Source organism: Equus caballus, chromosome 5, assembly GCF_041296265.1.
Source record: "Equus caballus isolate H_3958 breed thoroughbred chromosome 5, TB-T2T, whole genome shotgun sequence".
In the NCBI taxonomy this organism is placed as follows: domain Eukaryota; kingdom Metazoa; phylum Chordata; class Mammalia; order Perissodactyla; family Equidae; genus Equus; species Equus caballus.
In genome coordinates, this window is record NC_091688.1 from 31583020 (window position 1) to 31602040 (window position 19021).

The 19021-nt window shown below is 40.7% G+C and overlaps 1 protein-coding gene and 1 long non-coding RNA gene across 3 annotated transcripts in view; one reads left to right on the forward strand and one right to left on the reverse strand.

Annotated features, from left to right (window-relative positions):
- Nucleotides 1-19021, reverse strand: part of LOC138924047 (uncharacterized) — a 75395-nt gene that overhangs the window by 45796 nt on the left and 10578 nt on the right. The gene's annotated exons all lie outside the window — the stretch shown is intronic.
- CCDC190 (coiled-coil domain containing 190) lies at nt 5963-13567 on the forward strand. Of its 2 annotated transcripts, none has more exons than XM_014739690.3 (4): nt 5963-6286; nt 7402-7600; nt 11958-12081; nt 12352-13567. In XM_014739690.3, the coding sequence occupies exons 2-4, from the start codon at nt 7405-7407 to the stop codon at nt 12887-12889; spliced, it is 858 nt and encodes a 285-aa protein (XP_014595176.1). In that variant the 5' UTR covers nt 5963-6286; nt 7402-7404; the 3' UTR covers nt 12890-13567. The 2 variants fall into 2 exon arrangements, with proteins under 2 accessions (XP_014595176.1, XP_005609910.2); XM_005609853.4 differs by having other exon boundaries at nt 6052-6286; nt 11955-12081.

The window sequence follows — 19021 nt, forward strand, 5'->3', positions numbered from 1 at the left end:
TGACTAACTACATTGAGCATATATTCATTTGCTTATTGACCATTTGTATATTCTTTTGGATTGTCTATTCTAGCTTTTTGTCCATTTCTGAATAGAGTTGTTTGTGCCCTTATTAAGTTGTAAATGTTGTTTAGATGTTACAGATAGAAGTTCTTTGTCAGGTATATGTGTTGTCAATATGTTCTCACAGGCTCTCTTGCTTGCAATCCCACTTCTGGGTATTTAACCAAGAGAATTGCAATCTGGATCTTAAAGAGATATTAGCACTCCTGTGTTCATTGCAGTACTATTCACAATAGCCAAGATGTGGAAATAGCCTAGATTTCCATCAACGGAGGAACAGATAAAGAAAAACGTTGTATATACATACAATGGAATATTATTCAGCCTTAAAAAAAGACATTATCTGACAACATGGATGAACCTGGAGGACATTATGCTAAGTGAAATAAGCCAGTCACAGAAGGACTAATACTGCATGATTCCACCTATGTGAAATATCTAAAATAGCCCAACTCATAGAAACAGAGAGCAGAAGAGTGGTTGCCTAGGGCAAAGGGCAGGGGAAATGGGAAATTGCTAGTCAATGGGTATAAAGTCTCAGAAGTGAGAAATGAATAAGGTCTAGAGATCTACTGTACAACATTGTGCTTACAATTAGCACTATTGTATTGTACATTTAAAAATCTACGAGGGTAGAGCTCATGTTAAATGTTCTTACTACAATAAAATTAAAATTAAAAACAAAAAAACAATTTCACTCATTACTTATTCCTTTTTCAATCTGGGTGCATTTTGTTTCTTTTTTACGTTGACTTTTAGCCCTGGCCAGAACCTCTGGTGCAATGTGGAACAGAAGTGGTGAGACTAGACATCCTTGCCTTGTCCCTGATTGTATGGGAAAGAATTCAGTTTTTCACCATTAAGCGTGATGTTAACTGTTAAGCTTTTCATGGATACCCTTTATGAGATTGAGGAAGTTCCCTTCTAGTCTTGGTTTGCTGAGAGATTTTATTAAAAATGAATTTTGGATTTTCTCTATCTTTTTTTCTTTATCTATTGAGCTAACCATATATTTTTCTTTTTTAGCCTGTTAATATGAGGACCCACATTGACTTGTTTTCCAATGTTAAATCACCCTTGCATTCTTGGGATAAGCATATTTTGGCATAATGAATTATCCTTTTTATATATTTTTGTATTTGGTTTGATGGACTGTTTAAAAATCTTTGCATTTGTGGTCATGAAGAATGTTGTTCTGTAGTATTCATTTCTTGTAATGTCTTTTTCTGGTTTTGGTATCAGGATTTTGCTGGCCTCACAAAAAGAATTGAGAAGTGTTTCCTCCTCTTCAATTTTCTGGGAAAATTTCTGTGAAACTGGTATTATTTCTTCCTTAAATGTTTGGTAGAACTGCCCAGTTTTCTTTGCGGGAAGGTTTTAACTACAAATTCAATTTCTTCCATCTGTATAAGGGTATGTAGATGATCTATTTCTTCTTGAATGAGCTTTGGCATTTTACGTCTTTCAAAGAATTTGTCTTTTTTCCTCTAATTTGTCAAATTTATTGATGTAAATATTTTTATAATACTCCCTTACTAGCTTTTTAGTACCTGTAGAATCTGTAGTGATGTCCCGTCTCTCATTTCTGATATTGGTAATTTTTGTCTTCTGTCTTTTTCTCCTGATCAGTCTGGATAGAAATTTATAAATGTTATTGATTTTCTCAAAGAATCAGCTTTTAATTTCATTAATTTTCTCTATTGTCTTTCTGGTTTCAATTTCATTGATTTATGTTCTTTTCTTTATTATTTCATTGCTACTGCTTACTTTGAGCTTAATTTTCTGTTCTTTTTCCAATCTTATAAGCGGAAACTGAGTTAATTAATCTGAGATCCGTCTTCTTTAGAATATAGGCCTTTTCATGCTGTAAATTTCCCTCTAAGTACTGATCTAGTTCTCACAAGTTTTGATATGTTGTGTCATAATTTTCATTCAGTGTAACATGCTCTCATTTCCTGTTTGAGTTCATTTTTGATCTTTGGCTTATTTAGAAGTACATTATCTGATTTCAAAGTATTAGGGGAATTTTCCAGACATCCCTCTGTTTTGATTTCTAATTTTGTTTCATTGTAGCTAGAGAACACACTTTGTTATTGCAATACTTTTATTACAATTTGTTTTATGGCTCAGAATATGGTCTATCTTGATAGATGTTCCTTGTGCACTGGAAAAGAATGAGTATTCTGTGTTGCTGGGTGGAGGATTCTATAAATTTCCGTTAGGTCAAGTTGGTTGATGGTGTTGTTTGTTTCCTCTATCCTTACTAATTTTCTCTCTACAAATTCTAAAAATTATGGAGAAAGAAGTGTTGAAATCACTAGCAATAATTGTAGATATATTGATTCTTCCATGCAATCCTATCAGTTTTTGCATCATGTATTTGTAAGCTCTGTTATCAGATGCAAAAACATTGTGGATTTTTATGTCCTCTTGATGAATTAACCTCATTATCATTAAGAAATGGCCCTCTTTATCTCTGGTAAAGAGATATGCATGCATATATATTCTTGGCTATGAAAATTATTTTGTTACGTATTAACATAGCCATCCCTGATTTCTTTTAATCAGTGTTAGTATGATATATCTTTTTCCATCCTTCTATTTTTCACGTATTTGTGTGGTACTGAAATTGTGTTTTGCTTTGTTTTGTTGTCAGCATTGTATAGTGTGGTCTTGTTCTCTTATTTGTTTTGACAATCTCTGCTTTTTAATGGGACTTTAAAACCATTTACATTTATTGTGATTCTTAATAATGTTCAGTTTAAATCTATCATCTTGCCATCTATTTCCTGTATATTCAAACTCTTTTTTCCCTGTTTCCTTTTTCTGTCATATTTTAGATTTAGATTCTTTTATGATTCCATTTTAACTTATTTGTTGACTTAGTTATAATTCTGTTATATTATTTTAGTGGTTGCTTTAGGGTTTAGAGTATACAGATTAAACTTATTACAGTCTACCTTCAACTGATTTTATACTGCTGCACATATAGCATAAGAACCTTATAACAGTATACTTTCTTTCCACCTGGACATTATACTATTGTTGCCACGCATTCGACTTCCCCATGTGCTATAAATCTCACAATATTTTATTACTTTTTGCTTTGAACAGTCAATTATATTTTAAAGAGACTGAAATAATAAGAGAAATTATCTTTATACCTACTCATGTAGTTACTATTTCCTGGGCTCTTCATCTCTTTGTGTAGATTTGGATTTCCATCTGGTGTGATCTTCCTTCTACTTGAAGGATTGCATTTAACATTTCTTGAACTGTCAGTCTGTTGATGAAGAATTATTGATGCTTCTGTAGGCCTCAAAAATTCTTCAATTTGCCTTTGCTTTTGAAAGATATGTTTGTGGAGTATAGAATTCTAGCTTAATTGTTTTTTTTCTTTCAGAACTTTAAAAGTCTTGCTCCACTATCTTCTGGCTTGCATTGTTTCTGAAAGGACTTCTGCTCTAATTCTTACCTGTGTTCCGCTGTTTGTAATGTGCCTTTTTTTCTCTCTGTTTTTCAGATTATTACTTTTTTTATAAATTTTATTTTATATATTTTGGAGTAGTTTTATTCATATTTCTTTTGCTTGGAATTAATTAAGCATCTTGGATCTGGTTCTCTGCCCTGCTAAACCTAGCTGTCTTGGCCTTTCTAGACTTCTAGCTCTGTCTCCTCGGCTCAGAGAATCCACTGCCTGGCCACCCCCTCCCTGTGAGGTGGCCTGGAAACTCTTTGCAGGCAGTATGTTGTGGCAATAATAGGGGTCCCCTGGTTCGTTTCTACTCTCTCAGGGATGACCACCCTATCAGCCTGATGTCAAATATCAAAAAAAAGATAACATCTTTTCATACATTTGTCTGATTTTTAAATTATTTCATTCAGAAGAGTAAATCTAGTCCCTGTTACTCCCTCTTTGCTAGAAACCAGGAGGTAACTTTTATTGAATATCTATTACACACAAAATACCTTACATTCTTTCGTTCATTCAATTTTATCAAAAGTCCTAAGATGAAGATACTGTTAACCCTTTTTATGGATGAGGAAGCTAGGGGATATAACAGGATTAATGAATAAAGTCATACATCCTATTAAATGACAAAATAACTGTTTGATGTCAGATGTGTTTGACTACAAAAGCGTGCTGCTTCCATATAAAACAGAGAGATAGAAAAGTTTATGAATGTGAATAAATAATATCCATTCTGTAACACTCATTTTAATCATCACCACTTTAATGAGCAGTTTAAGCTTCTTTCCCTAGTGGTGATGGCAGGGACATGATCCAGGAATGACACTTTTACATTTCCAATCACCATCTTTGTGATTTTTCTGTCTTGTCCCTTAATGATATCATGGGGCAGATTCTGCACATTTCTGGCCACTTTGGTTAGAAAAAAAAGTCCAGTCCATTTGAGGTTCCAATCTCATAAGCAATTTAAACTCTTTCCTCACTGGACTTGGAAGCGGGACGGAAGATGACCTGTTCTATCATTCTTCCCTCTCCAACCCCTTGCAGTGGAATGGCGAATATGGTGTTGTTTTGTGTACCTCCTCTCCCTTGTCTTTCCAATGCCTGACCCCAAGAGGTTGTGGGATAGAAGGGGAACAGAAAAGGCAGAGCTCTTCCTACATAACTGCTACTTTGGTGGTGCTGAGGCATTACTGGTCTTTCCCTGACTAGCCTTGTTCCATGTGCTTCTGCTGTCCTCTGCTCTTAAGATGTGTTGTTTTTGTGAAAAAGTTCCCCTTCAGTCAGACCGCCTCTGGCCCTGTCTGTGATTCTACGCCCACTCTGGGTAAAGTATTACCTTATTTGACCTAGAATCTTCCAGAGGCAATTCCATGGTTTCTGCTCCCTTATATAACCCCGTGCTCCTTCACAAGGAGCCAGGAAACTGCTGAGGTCCTCTCAGGCTCTCTCAAGGGGCCAGGGGAACTAGGATGGGTTGGGCCACCATTCCCTTCCCAGGTTCGCCACAAGAAGGCTCATTCCTGCTCTTCAGCCTTGGATTATTTATGCAAGCCTCTCCTTTTCAGCTCTGTCTCAAGAGGACACGAGTAACCAAGCTTTTCTAAGAAATCCCTCACTCGTCAGCTCTGGGGGCAACAAAGGGTTGGAGGGGGGCTATTCCGTAGTTCTGTAGTTCATCAAGTCTCCCACTGGGGAGGGAGGTGCCAGTCTCTCCTTGTGGAGGCCTCCCATTCTCTGTGGGGATTTCTTGGAACCCCACCTTATTCATTAAAATTCTAGAGGTGAGAGAATTACCTCATGGGAAGAGATGGGAAAAGAGTTACCTCCCACTGTGAGAATAATGGCTTTCTCTCTCCCTCTCCTTTTTTGCTAGGTGCTGACTGGAGGTAATGGGGCCTGTTTAGCTGCCTCTCAGTAAGTTCTGAGGGGCTCAAGAGGCACCAGTGTTGGCAGTTTTCTTTAGACTGGGACACGTCAGTGCCTCTGGTTTTCAGATAAAGCCCCAAGGCAACAGTAAAAATTCCACTTAATATCTTGGTCCGTAAACAATAGTTCAACTGGCCTTCTACTGCAGCTGTCGAAAATAGAGTCACAAAAGTTAATTTAAATTTCACTTCGCCTAATTCTGTTGTCGCAACTTGAAAATCTTAATAAGCACTGAAGTACACAAAACATGGATAGAAGCCTGGAAAAAGTCAATGCAGTGTGTAACAATGCAAAATAAACCAATTAACTACTCTCCTGCACAAAATACGCACAATCTGATGAAAAAAAAGAGTGCCTTCTTTTGGGGCCTGACCTGGTTTCTAAAAAGTAGAAGTGGGTGGGCGGGGAGGTGCAGGAAATATGGCAAAAGAGGAGCAGGGGGATGGGGAGGGAGAGGGAGAGAGAGACTGAGAACACAGTAAGACACTCCTTGCTTTCATTCTCCGCTCCCATGGACACGGCCCAGTAGGAGCACTGTGGGCCTTTCTAGGGGAGGGCTGGAAGCTGGCAGGCTTCCTTAACTCACAGAGCTATTTAGAGCTCTGGGATTGGTGCCCACACCCTGGGAGCTAGCATTCCTAATTAAGGGAGGTGGCCTGAAAGAGAGCTTTCAAGTGGATTCAGCATTCTACCCCGGGGCCCTCTCCAAAAGTCCCTTTCCTTCCCTCCCCGCCAACGCCAAACGCCTAAGTTTACTGAAGACTCAGCCTGACAGCAAAAGAAACAAGCAGCATTCTCACGGTGAGAACCCTGGGTTTGTAGGTAAGCGATATCCTGTTTTTTAATAAAAGTTTAGTCTACACCTTAGACTATAAAGCAAGCTGTCTTAAACTTTCCTTCCTGTGTCTTGACTTTAACCTCCCTTTTAATGGTAAGCTTTTTTCCAGTATTATTATTATCAAAGCCTTATTGATAACAATCCATTCATATCCCGGGCGCAGATTGTGCTCTTGGCTCTGAAATAAGTATTGTGAAAGACTCAAAGAAGAGGAAAGATGAGTCCCTGCCCATTAGTGCTGTAGAGCTCAGAGGAGGAAGTTAGCGTGGGCGTTCATAATCAGGGTACCAGAAGGGTGGAGAGGGTCACAGTTCTGAGAAGATGGGGGAGGGCAGGAAGAGGAGATTATGTCCAATCCACTGTTTCACTGGTGCTGCCCAGTCTACTTGTTCTGGAGGCCTGTGCTGTTTTGTGACCAGTAGATCCCACTCTTCGCACTTTGAAATATGGATTGTTCAGATTTGGCATGCATTATGAGACTCCAGAATCACAAGTCTGTAAGTCCCTTGAGAGTTGGGACTGTGTTTCATTCACCAGTACCCTCAGCTCTTAGCATAGCACCTGGCACGTAGTAGGATTTCAGGCTTCATAGATCCATGCATATGTGAATGCATGAACTGCAGAGGTCCTAGAATGGCTCTGCCTTAAGACCGCAAATCCTCTACAGACCTCTGAGCAGGCTTTTTGGGAGCCTTACGGAATAACAGAAGGGACTTCTCTCATTGGGCAAATATGCCTTATATATGTAAAGTGTTCCTATTTTGTTCTCCCCAAAAATTGTTCATATACTTTTCACTCGATCTTTACACTCTGAATGCAGGCTGTGTAGGGAGTCTGTCATCTAGCACTATTTTATTGGCAAGGAGTCTGAGGTTCAGGGGAAAACTTCCCTCAATCTTTCTATTTCAATATGGAAACTCATTTTACTGTAAGGCAAAATTTCCCAATAGTGTGGCTTCATCTGACCAGGCAGCTGTGGATTCAGAAATAACACAGGATTGAAACTCTGGTCTCTGATTAAAAGCCAGGGGTCAGGTTCCAGTCTTGCTTTATCAGGTTAGTTGTGGTGCCTGGGAGAATCTTGTTTTATTGTCTCTAGACCATGCAGAGGATGGAGAGGCACATGGTCAGGGGACCACTGTATAAGCACTTCGATTGGGAGAGGAAGAGCGCCAAGCAGGCTGAGGCCAGACTCAGCCAAAGACTGCAGAGACTAGAGGATATCTGTCTGTACCACATGAAGCTGCTGACCAGGGAGCAGAGACAGCTCCAGAAAGAACTGCAGAGGTTGCAGCAAGGTAAGGCTTCCGGCCCTGGGAAGTGGCAGAGCAGGGCAGCAAGCTATCACCGGGCTGAGAATAACGCCCTCAGCTCAGGATGAGAGCCCTTTCAGAGACCTGGATACCATGGAAGCAAGAACTTCTGATCTCAACCTGGATTTTAGGCTGCCCACCCTTCCATGTCCCTGCCTCCCTCAATGACACAGCTCCCTGGAGCAGCCCACATGCAAACCTTCTGGAGCTAACACTTCTCAGCTTCCAGTCACTTTGGTCTTTCAAATTAGCTCTCTCTTGCTTAAATCTTTAGTTTTCTACCCTCTTCTTTCACTTTTCATTCTGCTTTCCTTTCACTATACCTGGGTTGATTTGGTTTCGTTCCTTTTTATGCCTAGTCAACAACCATTCATTGAGTGATGATTAACGTGCAAGTCACCTTATAAAAAGGAAGTTAAGAAAAAGTTCCTTGGGATTATTGACCAGAGAGCAGTATATAATGATAGCTGGCCTCTATGGGGCTCAGAAAGGAGCCTTTGGCAAATTTCAACACTCACCCATCTGACATTCAGGCCCTACCCTCCTTGTTCTCCAATGTGTCTTCACACTAGAGCCTGCAGATTTTGCTTAGGTTAGAAAATTTCAAACAGGCAATTGTAGCACAGCAATACTGTGTTTTCTTTGTCTTCTTAAGCCAGAGGACAAATATTTCTGTCATTTCCCCAAAGAGGCCTCTTTGCCTGTTAGTCATGTGCTCATATTCTTTATAATAATGCTCTCTCATAAAACCTCCTGTCTCCTAAGAATATCCCTTTCCAAATGTATGCATCCCTTAGAAGATTATCCAATTAACACAGACAACACAGTTAAGCCGTTATAACAAGAATAACATTACCAGCTTCAAAAACTAGTTCCTAGTTAGTAGTTACCCATCATCATAGAGGGAAGGGCTACACAATGCTGTCCAGAATCTCAGACCTTCCAAAGCTGTCTACACTAGTCAGTAAAAACAGTGAAAACATGGTGACTAAGAACACAGACTCTGGACCCAAAATGTCAGAGTTGAAATCCTGGCTCTGTCACTTACTAGCTGTGAGGTCATGGGCAGTTTACTGGACCTGTCTGTGCCTCAGTTTCCTCAAATGTAAAATGGAAATGATATTACCTATCTCAAGAAATTATTTGAAGATTCGTCAAGCACTTGGAACAGTACCGAAACACAAAGTAAATGCTATGTAAGAGTTTACTCTTCTCAATCAATCAAAGACTGTTACAGAATTGAAATTCTTCCACGGTTTTGTTGAATATTGCCATAGTGTATAGTTTTTAGAAAGTAGTTCTCCTTTGTTCATCATTAAAATAACTAGATTTTAATATTACTTCAAAATTCAGCCTAGAATAGATATATCTCAGCTCTTCAAAACTACAGTCTCTTCTTACTTAAGGCAGGTGCCAGAACTCAAGAGCTCTGAAAATGATATGGCATGTTAAAGAGGACAGCCAGGTGTCATGCTTTAACGTAAAATCTTTCAGGCCTACACAGCTAATATATGGACACAAGAGCCAAGAGTAATGTCCGAACCTCTGGCCTGGGAATTATTTCTAACCTCCAGCTTTGGGTTTGAAAGCTGACTCTGAGCAAGTAACTGAACTTCTCTGCTTTCAATGTCCCTGTCTGTAATCCTGGAAAAGGATCCTAGAAGCCATTTGGTTAATACCCACCTCAGTTCTCAAAAAGAACTCTGAAGACCAGATACCTATTCTCAGGAGGATGTGCACAAGGCCAGGCCCTCGGTAGGTGGCTGTCCTCGCTCAGCAGAGTCTGCTTCAGTGACAGGTGGTGTGGAAAGAGTCTGGACCAGGAGTCAGAAAACTTTGATTCAGGGGCCTCTGTCTCCATGTGCTTTGGAAAATCATATCCTCTGTGAGTCTCAGGTTTCTTCACAGTAAAACGAGGGGAAAGGGAAGGAAACAGTATGTATTGTCTCAGTGTTTATCAGGCACTGTACTAGGCAATATTTCTACATGATTCACTTAACAAAATTGTTATTGAGATTCAACTATATACCAGTTGGTGGATTGTGTAAAATGCATATCCCCAGTCCTCATCTGTAGAGATTTGGATCCGTAGGTTAGGAATTAGGCTCAATATCCACATTTTTCACAGAGGCAGATTATTCTTGGACAGGTGTTTTGTGGACCAGACTTTACAAAACACTAGAACAGCTACTCAGATAGATGCAGGAATGTAAATACAAAAAGACACGGTCCATGACTGCAAGATGCTCACATTTAAATGGGAAGGTAGCTGTTCTTGCAAAAATTATGATAGAAAATGTGAATTGCTAAATTAGAGCTACTTACAAAGTAGAGCAGGAGCATAGGGAGGTTCTTATGTCTATAAAAGGGCCTCAGGTAAGATTTCCCAAAAGAGGCAGTGGGTAGGTAGGATCTTAGAGGAGGAGGAGAATGGAGACAGGAGGGGGGCAGTTTGTCATGAGGACATGTGGAATGAGGCCACTCCTGGCAGAAGGGACAGTATGCACAAAGGCGCATGCCTGAGCCCGGCTTGCTACAGATAAGTCAGTACTGCAGGGGCATGTAAGGGGTGAGGAGAAGGTGTAGGTGCCGTGTTTAGAGTCAAAGCGGTGTAGGCAGTGTCTCTGATCATGAATAGCTTCACAGGTCTTGCAGAAGAGTTTGGATTTCACCCTATGGGGTTTGGGAGTGGGGAGATTACATGTTCCAGTTCTAGAAGGATCACTCTGGCTGCAGTGTTTACAGTAGACTTGATAGGAGAGTTCCAAAGGCCAGGCTAGGGTTTGAAGGCCTAAACTAGGGCATTGGCCAGAGGGAGAAAATGAGTATCTTGAGATATTTAGAGAGTGGAATTGCATCTTGACTGGATCATGATCCTGAGATAATTAGAAAGCGGAATCGTCAGAGCTTTAAGATTAATTATATGTCAAAGGTAAAGAAAATCAGAGTCACAAGTGTATTGTCTGGCACAAAGTAGGCACTCAAACACACTTAAGTTCCATAACTGGATGGATTCAGGTACCCTGCCTTCACAGAGGGAACACTGGAGAAAGATCGCGTTTCAGAGAAAAGATAGCTCGTTTCTGAATATGTTGGCTCTACAGGTCTAAAATGAGGAAGAGTGACCTAGTTGGGAGAAGTAGCTCAAAATTTCTTAGTTTATAGGGAATAGATGAAGTTCTTAGATGGAAAAAACACACACCCACAAGCACACACTTACACGCACACACACACAAGGAGACAACAGAGGAGGGGCCCACGAAGGACTCTCTCTTATCTCGACTACCTCACAAAGAAGTGATAGGATGAAAGGATATTAGGAGTTTAATGTGAATTCTAGGCCCCTTATCTGGTCATATTCCCTCTGCCTGCTGCCTACTAACTCCAGTGTAGATTTAGGGAACTCACTCCCATTAGTGCAAGACTTTCAACCCCAAGTCATCATCTCATGAGATGTCTCAAAAACTAACTGGGTCCTCTTTAGCAGCTATGACTGCAAGATGCTAAAACATTAGCTCAGCGAGTGAAAAATCCACTTAATCATAGTTGCAACTCATGGCTCAGGTGGGCAGGAGGTCACATAATGGAGGTGAATGAAACAATGGGGACACCATCTCCAAGTATTGCCCACACCCAGTTATTTTGTTTTGAAAACACCATGCTTGCCAAATAAAACATTCAAACAAAACCTCTGGGCCTAGCCAGTTTGAACCTCTGATCTCAGTGTTTCTAAAGCCTCATTAACATATTCTAGACAAACACTGGAGAAGTGCTTTAAGTTTTTCTGTTTTTACCTATCATGCTAGATCAATGCAATGTGTAATGTGATCTGAGGGTATTCATATACTGGTTCTCCGCCCAAAGAACCAGTTTCCAGCATTCTTTTCCTTCTTCTCTTACTATATTAGTTTTTTAGAGCTGCCATGACAAAGTACCCAGACTAGGTAGCTTAATCGAGGAAAGTTTATTGTCTCACAGCTCTAGAGGCTGGAAGTCCAAGATCAAGGTGTTGGCAGGGTTGGTTTCTTAGGAGGATTGTGAGAAAAGGATCTATTCCAGACCTCTCTCCAGGGCTTGCAGACAGCTATCTTCTCCCTGTGTCTCTTCACATCGTCTTCCCTCTATCTGTGACTCTGTGCCCAAATTTCTCTTTTCTAGAAGGACACCAGTCATATTGGATTAAGGTTCATCCTAATGACCTCATCTTAACTTGATTATGTCTGGAAAGGCCCTATCTCCAAATGAGGTCACATTCTGAGGTACCAGCGGTTAGGACTTTAACATATGACAGTTGGGGAAGGCACAGTTCAACCCATAATACTTATTTATTAACTCAAAGCAGATATCATCAAGAAAAAGTTCTCCTCTTATTTTGGAAATGGGATTCAGCAAAGACCAGAAGATGTTCTCGTGTTCTCACCACACGGGGAGCAGAAGCACAGAGTTCCACAGGCTAATAAAGTTAGGTAAGAAAATGCTTACTAAACTGATGGATATGGCATGGAATCCCTCTTCCCAATTGACCTCTTTAAATGTCCTCTCCCTGAGGTAATGCTGCCTTCCCCTTCTTAAGACAGAGACGTTTCCTTCACACTGTCCTCACGAATTCTCACCCACTTTATTACCCCAGCTGATGCCACCCTGAAGGGGGCCACCGTCTAACAGCTTGAAAATTCAAAACATGAGCCCCTTCATTGTTTTTCAGAGATCTTTCTTCTTTGTACCTCCTTTCCCAGAGCTCTGGCAGCAAGTGTGACCCCCAAAATATACAAGACCAAGTCCCAGATGCCTCCTTTCCATCGCACTGGCCTCAAGGACCCCAGGAGAAGCAAAGAGCAGTTGCCATCTCAAAACGACAAAACTCCCGACTTCATAGAAGAGAAGTCACAAGCCCAAGAGAACGATTCTATAAACCCACCGAAGGGCAAAGACGCCAATACGGGCATCTCTCTTTTATGTCAAGATCAAGAAGTCTCTACCCAAACCCCAGACCAAGGCCTCAGTTCCAGCCCAGCTGGTGACAGTGGAATGGCACATGTTGATGAGACCAGATCAAAAGATGCCGATGGAAACCTGGACCACGACACTGGGAAACAAATTCCCCCGAACCCCATGGAATGTGCAGGAAACTTCAAAGTCAAGTCCACAACGTCAACCTACTTAGAGTTGTTTGCAAAGGTCAGAAACGCCCACTACCTCCGGCACAGGGTCCCTCCTGAGTCTGAGAGATTGCTTAGCCTTGGGGAGATATTCGGGCACAAGGAATCCTTGTAGTTCAGAGCAGGAAAGGGGTGTGAGAACAGGGCGAACATCTCAGTTACTTCCTCTCTAGACATCTAATAAACCTCACAATAACATGTATCATAATCGCTAAAGAAATGCGTTCCTCAAGTGACTGTAGTCAGCAACACAAAATATATATATGTCAATTTTATTTTAAACCCTCAGGTTTTTTTTCTTTTACTGGAATATAATCTTTCACTGAATGAGCAATGCTAGTACATAAAAAATGAGGGGAGAGACGAATCTTCTGAAAACACTTTAATCGATGCACATGTGTTGCTAATGTCATCAAAAATATAAATCTACATTGATGACTTTTCCTGAAGGGAAAAATATTAAGGGCGGGGTGGGGGGGGTAGGGGTGGTGGCGACTCCTTTGTTATAGGAGGTTCTTATGGTGCCACCTGCTGGCAGAATGGCATAGCTCTTCTGTTTGTTTTAGTTTCACATATAACAGCGAGCATGGGAACTCCATTGAACGTATGTACTATCATATGGTCTATAAATAAAACCTGCTCTCCTGCCACAGCTCTGGGCTCTTTCTTGAAGCCCTTTTCTTTGCTTCTTTCCTTTCCAGGTAGCTCCATTTTCGTTTTCTCGTTCCCACTTTCAACTTGATACTATTAAATCTTTGGATCCGAATAAAAGATTAATGAACACTACAAGAAATGTGCTCCCTCTAACATTTTCTTCCAAGAAGCAAAGCATCTGGGGAAGGCAGGCCAGGGGTGACAAAATGGATTGATGAATACTTAATCTATGTACGCTAGCCATGACGGGGCCAGCAGGAATAGGGACGCGCAGCTGGGAGAAGCTCCTCTGCAAACTGCGCAAGCCCTTTATTCTATGTTCTATCTCCTTGTCTGCTATTTAAACCCTGTCTGTCTCCAGTACAATCACCCTCTTGAAAGATGAGTTCTCAAAATGATTTATCCCACTTCTAAATGGGTCTTTTCTCTGTGCTCACCATCACTGGAGACAGGGCCGCCACCAAGGCAGCAGGGAGCATGACCTCAGTCTAGGGCTCTGCTCCACTTAATTAAACACCCCCGGTTCTAAATACACTTCAGTCTGGCGAACCTGAGAAATAAACATTCTGCATGTTCCTCCTTGCTGTCATGCTTGTATCTTCCTATATTGGATGGACCAGATCTGTCTGTATTTCTAATGCCAATATTTTATACATTCTATTTCAAAGGACATTTCATGCATTGCCACAAAGTTGTGCATTTACAAATCTTCTAACCACATAGATTATATAGGCTTATCATTTAGTCAGATACATTTTCCTTCTTCAATACCATGGATACAAGGCTTTTCTTGGTACAACTCAACACAATCAAAGGGAAGGTTGCTGCGTGGGGCCTTGCTTGGTCTAACTCATTAAATTCCAAAGAACAGTTTAAGTCTCTCATCTTCATGAGGCATATTGAGCTCAAGGATGGCTTGTACCCAATTAGCTTAAAGTCATTCATTCATACCAGTGGTCTCAACTGGGGATAAATCTGCTCCCCAAAAGACGTTTGGCAATATCCAGAGACATTTTTGGTTGTCACAACCCAGGTAGGAGGGTTAAAAGACCCCGACCTATATACCATTCTATTAAATCTTGGGAAAATCCCTCTGAGACAGGAAATCAGTGAGATAATTGCCCCCAATTTACAGAAAAGAAAATTGAGGCTCATGATAAGCAAAATGGCTCTCTCCATACCCGACTGTGAGTGAGGAACAAAGGCCCCCATGCTGCTTTCCTGTACCATCCTTCTCTCTCCAAGAGGGTGGGGGGATGACACAATGTCCAATGACTTATGCCCTCATTTTCAGTTATGAAATACTTTTCAACTCCACAAATAAAAATCTTTAACAATAAAAATAGAAAGAAATGACAAAAAGGAAAAACCCATACTTCGATTCTGAGGGACCATGACAATTCTTACTAGATTCATTCATTGATTTAGAGATGTCTTGAGGAGAGACAGTGTCTTGTCCATCTACTCCATCATGAGGAAAAGGGGGGCTTTCACCATTACCTGAACCCATCCAGTGGGGAGGGAATCCACTTTTCCCCTTGAGGCAGAGGCATCTGGAAACTCTCAGAGTTTGGCTTCTCACCCAAGGTCTGGATGTTTTGGAGGCTGCCGAGGGGGGCCCTAATGGTTCCCACAATCCTCAGTGTGGGTGGTGAAATTGGGTAAGCTGCTACCAGTAACACTAGAGGGACCAGCCCCTCTGAGAGTGAAACAGCCCTGAAGACAGGACAGAGGGAGTGCTTTGCCCCCACACCAAGAGCATGGGGCAATGGAAGCCTAGGTCCAGTCCAAGCAGAGGTCAATAGCCCCACGTCACCAACGACAGCAGCTGCAGACAAAAGGGAAGCCAGAGGAGTGTGAACTGTTGCATGAGCCAACTCCATCCTTCACGCCATCCCCACCCCTGGGCAGGCATTTGGACATTGAAGGTAGAAGGAGGGAGAGAGGGGAGGCCAGGCCCGGCTCTTCCACTTGAGGCAAGCTCTGCTGGGACAGAGAAAGAGGACTTTCAATCTGACAAGGATGATAATTAATAATACCCAAGTGTGGCTGAAAGACCATCTACCAGAAATGAAACTTTTAAAACAGAAGTGACTGCAAGTTACTGCATCAGACTGGGATAAGCAAAGTTAGTAGTAGTTATTGGGAGACAAAAGAAACCCATCCCATGTGTACACCTCACCAAGTTGAGATTTCTCAATCTAATGTATATGGAGAGGTGCCGTGCTAGGACACATTTACTGTAAGGAGCACAGGTATTTATTATTTGGTCCTCATCTCACATGTGGCTTGGGATGTGGCCCACTTAAGATTTACAGGAAAAAAGGTTTTACCTAATTAGATGTAATATGAATGATTTTCCCATCTTCCCACCACAGTTGTGAATGTGTTGCTAATCTGTATACTAATGGTAGGCATCAATCAATCAGAAAATGTCAATGAAATTTAATGTACAGTCATGCGTCTTTTAACGACCAGGATATGATCCGAGAAATGTGTTAGGCAATTTCGTCCTTGTGCAAACATCATAGAGTGTACTCACACAAACCTAGATAGTATAGCCTACTACACACCTAGGCTATGTGGTACTAATCTTTTGGGGCCACCATCGTATATGCAGTCCATCATTGATCAAAACATCGTTACGCAGCACATGCCTGTAATTAGTTCGGTTATTTTAAATGGCTCAATTTTAATTCCATTCAAGTTGTACCATGAAACTGGACAATGAAGAAAACTTCCTGGTAAAAGGAAAACACATACGGATATATCCCAAGACTCCAAACACACTCCACACGTGTTGTTTGGAATCAAACCCAATACTAGGATGGACTCTCTCAACTCAAAATTATTATTAATAAAATACTATTTCAAAAGTGTGTGATAATGAGAAAATATGTGCAAGTGGTATATAAAGATATTCAATTATGCAATTTACTACTGGAAAATTTTGAACACTCTTGTTGAGGACTATTTGTTCATATTGAGGCGAAAGAAATGAGACAAAAGGTATAGACCATGTACTCAAAAGTAAAGGACAAAAGCTAAGACTGTTAAACCAAGTGACTGATGTGTCTTTACAGGGGTGGAGAGAGCAACAGAAAGTGGACATGTCTGTGCCAGCAGAGCCATCATGGAGTTGTCAGCCCATTTCCCTCTTAGCTTAAGCTTCAGCAAGTAGGACAGTATGAGCGGAATAATTAGTGATTCCAATAATTATTTTAATTTTATTAAACAAAAGATCAGGTAGAATTTTGTAGAATACGTATGAGAATTTGTGTCTGAATAATATTTTTCTTAAAGAATTTTTCCCTTGTTTTCCCTAGGGGGGACACAAACACTCACACACAACAGTCTTCTCAAAAAATGGCTATAGAAGGAAGGTGCCCCATGGTCTCAGATGGTGGCTCACCACCAATGCTCGCACCAGCAATGCAGCGGCTCTCAGCACGCCAGTGGGAGGCGATCATGTTTCAGAGAGCTTCATCCGCGATTTTAGATATTAGATTTGAATAGTTGCCCTAATACGTTCAAGTTCTAGCAAATTTGGTAAATTTTTCAGTGGAGTCTTCATCCAGGTCCATCTAGATATGAGAATAAATAAATAAATAAATAAATGTAACTTGGGTCCTAAAGTAAAAGGGAAATGAGATTAGTAAAATTTGGATTAAAAAGGAAGGCATTTAACACACGCAGGAAGAGAATTAAAAGTTACAGCTGGAAAGAGACCAGTAAGATAGGGCTCCTCTAGGAATTACTGGGAACGTTAGGGCATGTTACCTCATAGTCTTAACTCTGTCCCTTACCAAACCGATGGGGACTTCTCATATACACAAAAGCTGACACCTAAGTTTGCTGCTCCGTAATCCCCTTGTCCTTGTAGCAGAAGCACTGACTAGTGGTGTCATGACCAAAATATAAACAAGTCCCTGTATTAAAAACACAACAGGGCCCTCAATTCTAAAATCAAGACTCTTTCTGAATTATCTGAGCGGCAATAAGAGGAGTAGCTTTTTCTCCTTTTGTAACAACTGATTCCCAAAGGACAGTCCTTCATTATAGAAAACAAGCAATAATCATTCACCCATACATATCTCTCCAACTCTCGGAGCCAACTCTCCAGAGATTGCAAATAATTCACATTCAGGAGAATATACTCCCTGAAATCTGGTTCAGAGTGATCAGAATCCCCAGGTTGAAGAGTTCTACAGCTAACTCCTACATTATCATTTGATCCTAAATATACTAAAAAATAAACAAACCTGTTTTTAGTAACATAGAAATAACCGTCTTCATCTTTTCTATACTAGCCATCTTGGAATTTTTCCACAGGATATTAGAGTTGACAAAGACTGTAGGAATCCAGTTTCACTTCAGTCCAGAGGTGTGAAATGACTTCTTCAAAACAAACAGGAAGTGAAAATACTCGTTTTTGTGAATTTCCCACCAACGATTTTGGTTTAGAGTTGAAAGTTTGTTCACTCTGTGTAAACCAATGACTCTCCTAGTGGCAAAGATGGCAGGTCCAAGCAAGTGATCTTGAGAGTTGGGATATTATTTAATAGACTAATATAATTTCCCAAAGGGTATTCCAAAAGATGTTGCTAAGTGCTATAGGAAAAAAGGACTCTGGGTTAAAATAAATTTGGGATAACCTGAGTTAAACAATGAAAACAAATTTCTCTACCATGGAACCTCTCTAAGTCTTTAATATGCTTAGGTTATGATGAATGTCTAGGGGGGAATTATGTCATGTTGAATTCCCCTAAATGATACGACCACGAAACTGTGTCCATAAATCATCTTCAGAGCCCATAAATCAATTCACTAAGCATACTTCTGAAACACTGACTTAGAATTAAAACTAGAGTAAGATAAGCTTTTTATCTCATATAGGTCAAATATTCAGCAAAGATCTTACAAATTCCAAATGGCAATAGAAGGAATGACATTTTTCTTAGAGGATATTCTCCTTATAGGTATTCCCACATGCACACGCATACACACACAAAAGTGGCAACAGCCTTACTCAAAAAAGTTCTTAGGGTAAAATGACAGAAATGGTAAGAGGGTGGGGAAATATTTGTGGCTGTTCAGCCGCTTTATATAGGTTACATGCACTCTCAGGAGGTAATCTTTGCTTCATTTGACAGATGAGAAATCTCAAGTTTAGAGATGCGAACTTCAGAAGTCCAGCTGGATCCTACAGAGGTGCCAAGTAGGGTGTTGGGATCAAGCCTGTTTCTCTAGATCCAAAGCACCTGTTCTCCCCACTACATTATACCACCTTGCTTACTTCCATCCGAAAGTTCAATAACGACAAAAATGGCAAATGTCAAGCACTGTGCTAGGGGCTCCAGCAAGGCCCCGATCTCAAGGATTTTGCTGTCTAGTGGGATAAACAGACTCGAAGACAAATTCAATTAAGATTGATTTTGCAGTCACAATTGTTGTCTATTCCCTAACATCTATTCCACCCCCAAATGATCAAGCAAAACCAATCACAGTAATTCTATTCTGCCTGCCAGTAACTCATTCAGGAAAGGGCATGTGACTCAGTCCTTGACAATTAGACTTGAGAAGTGAACCGAGG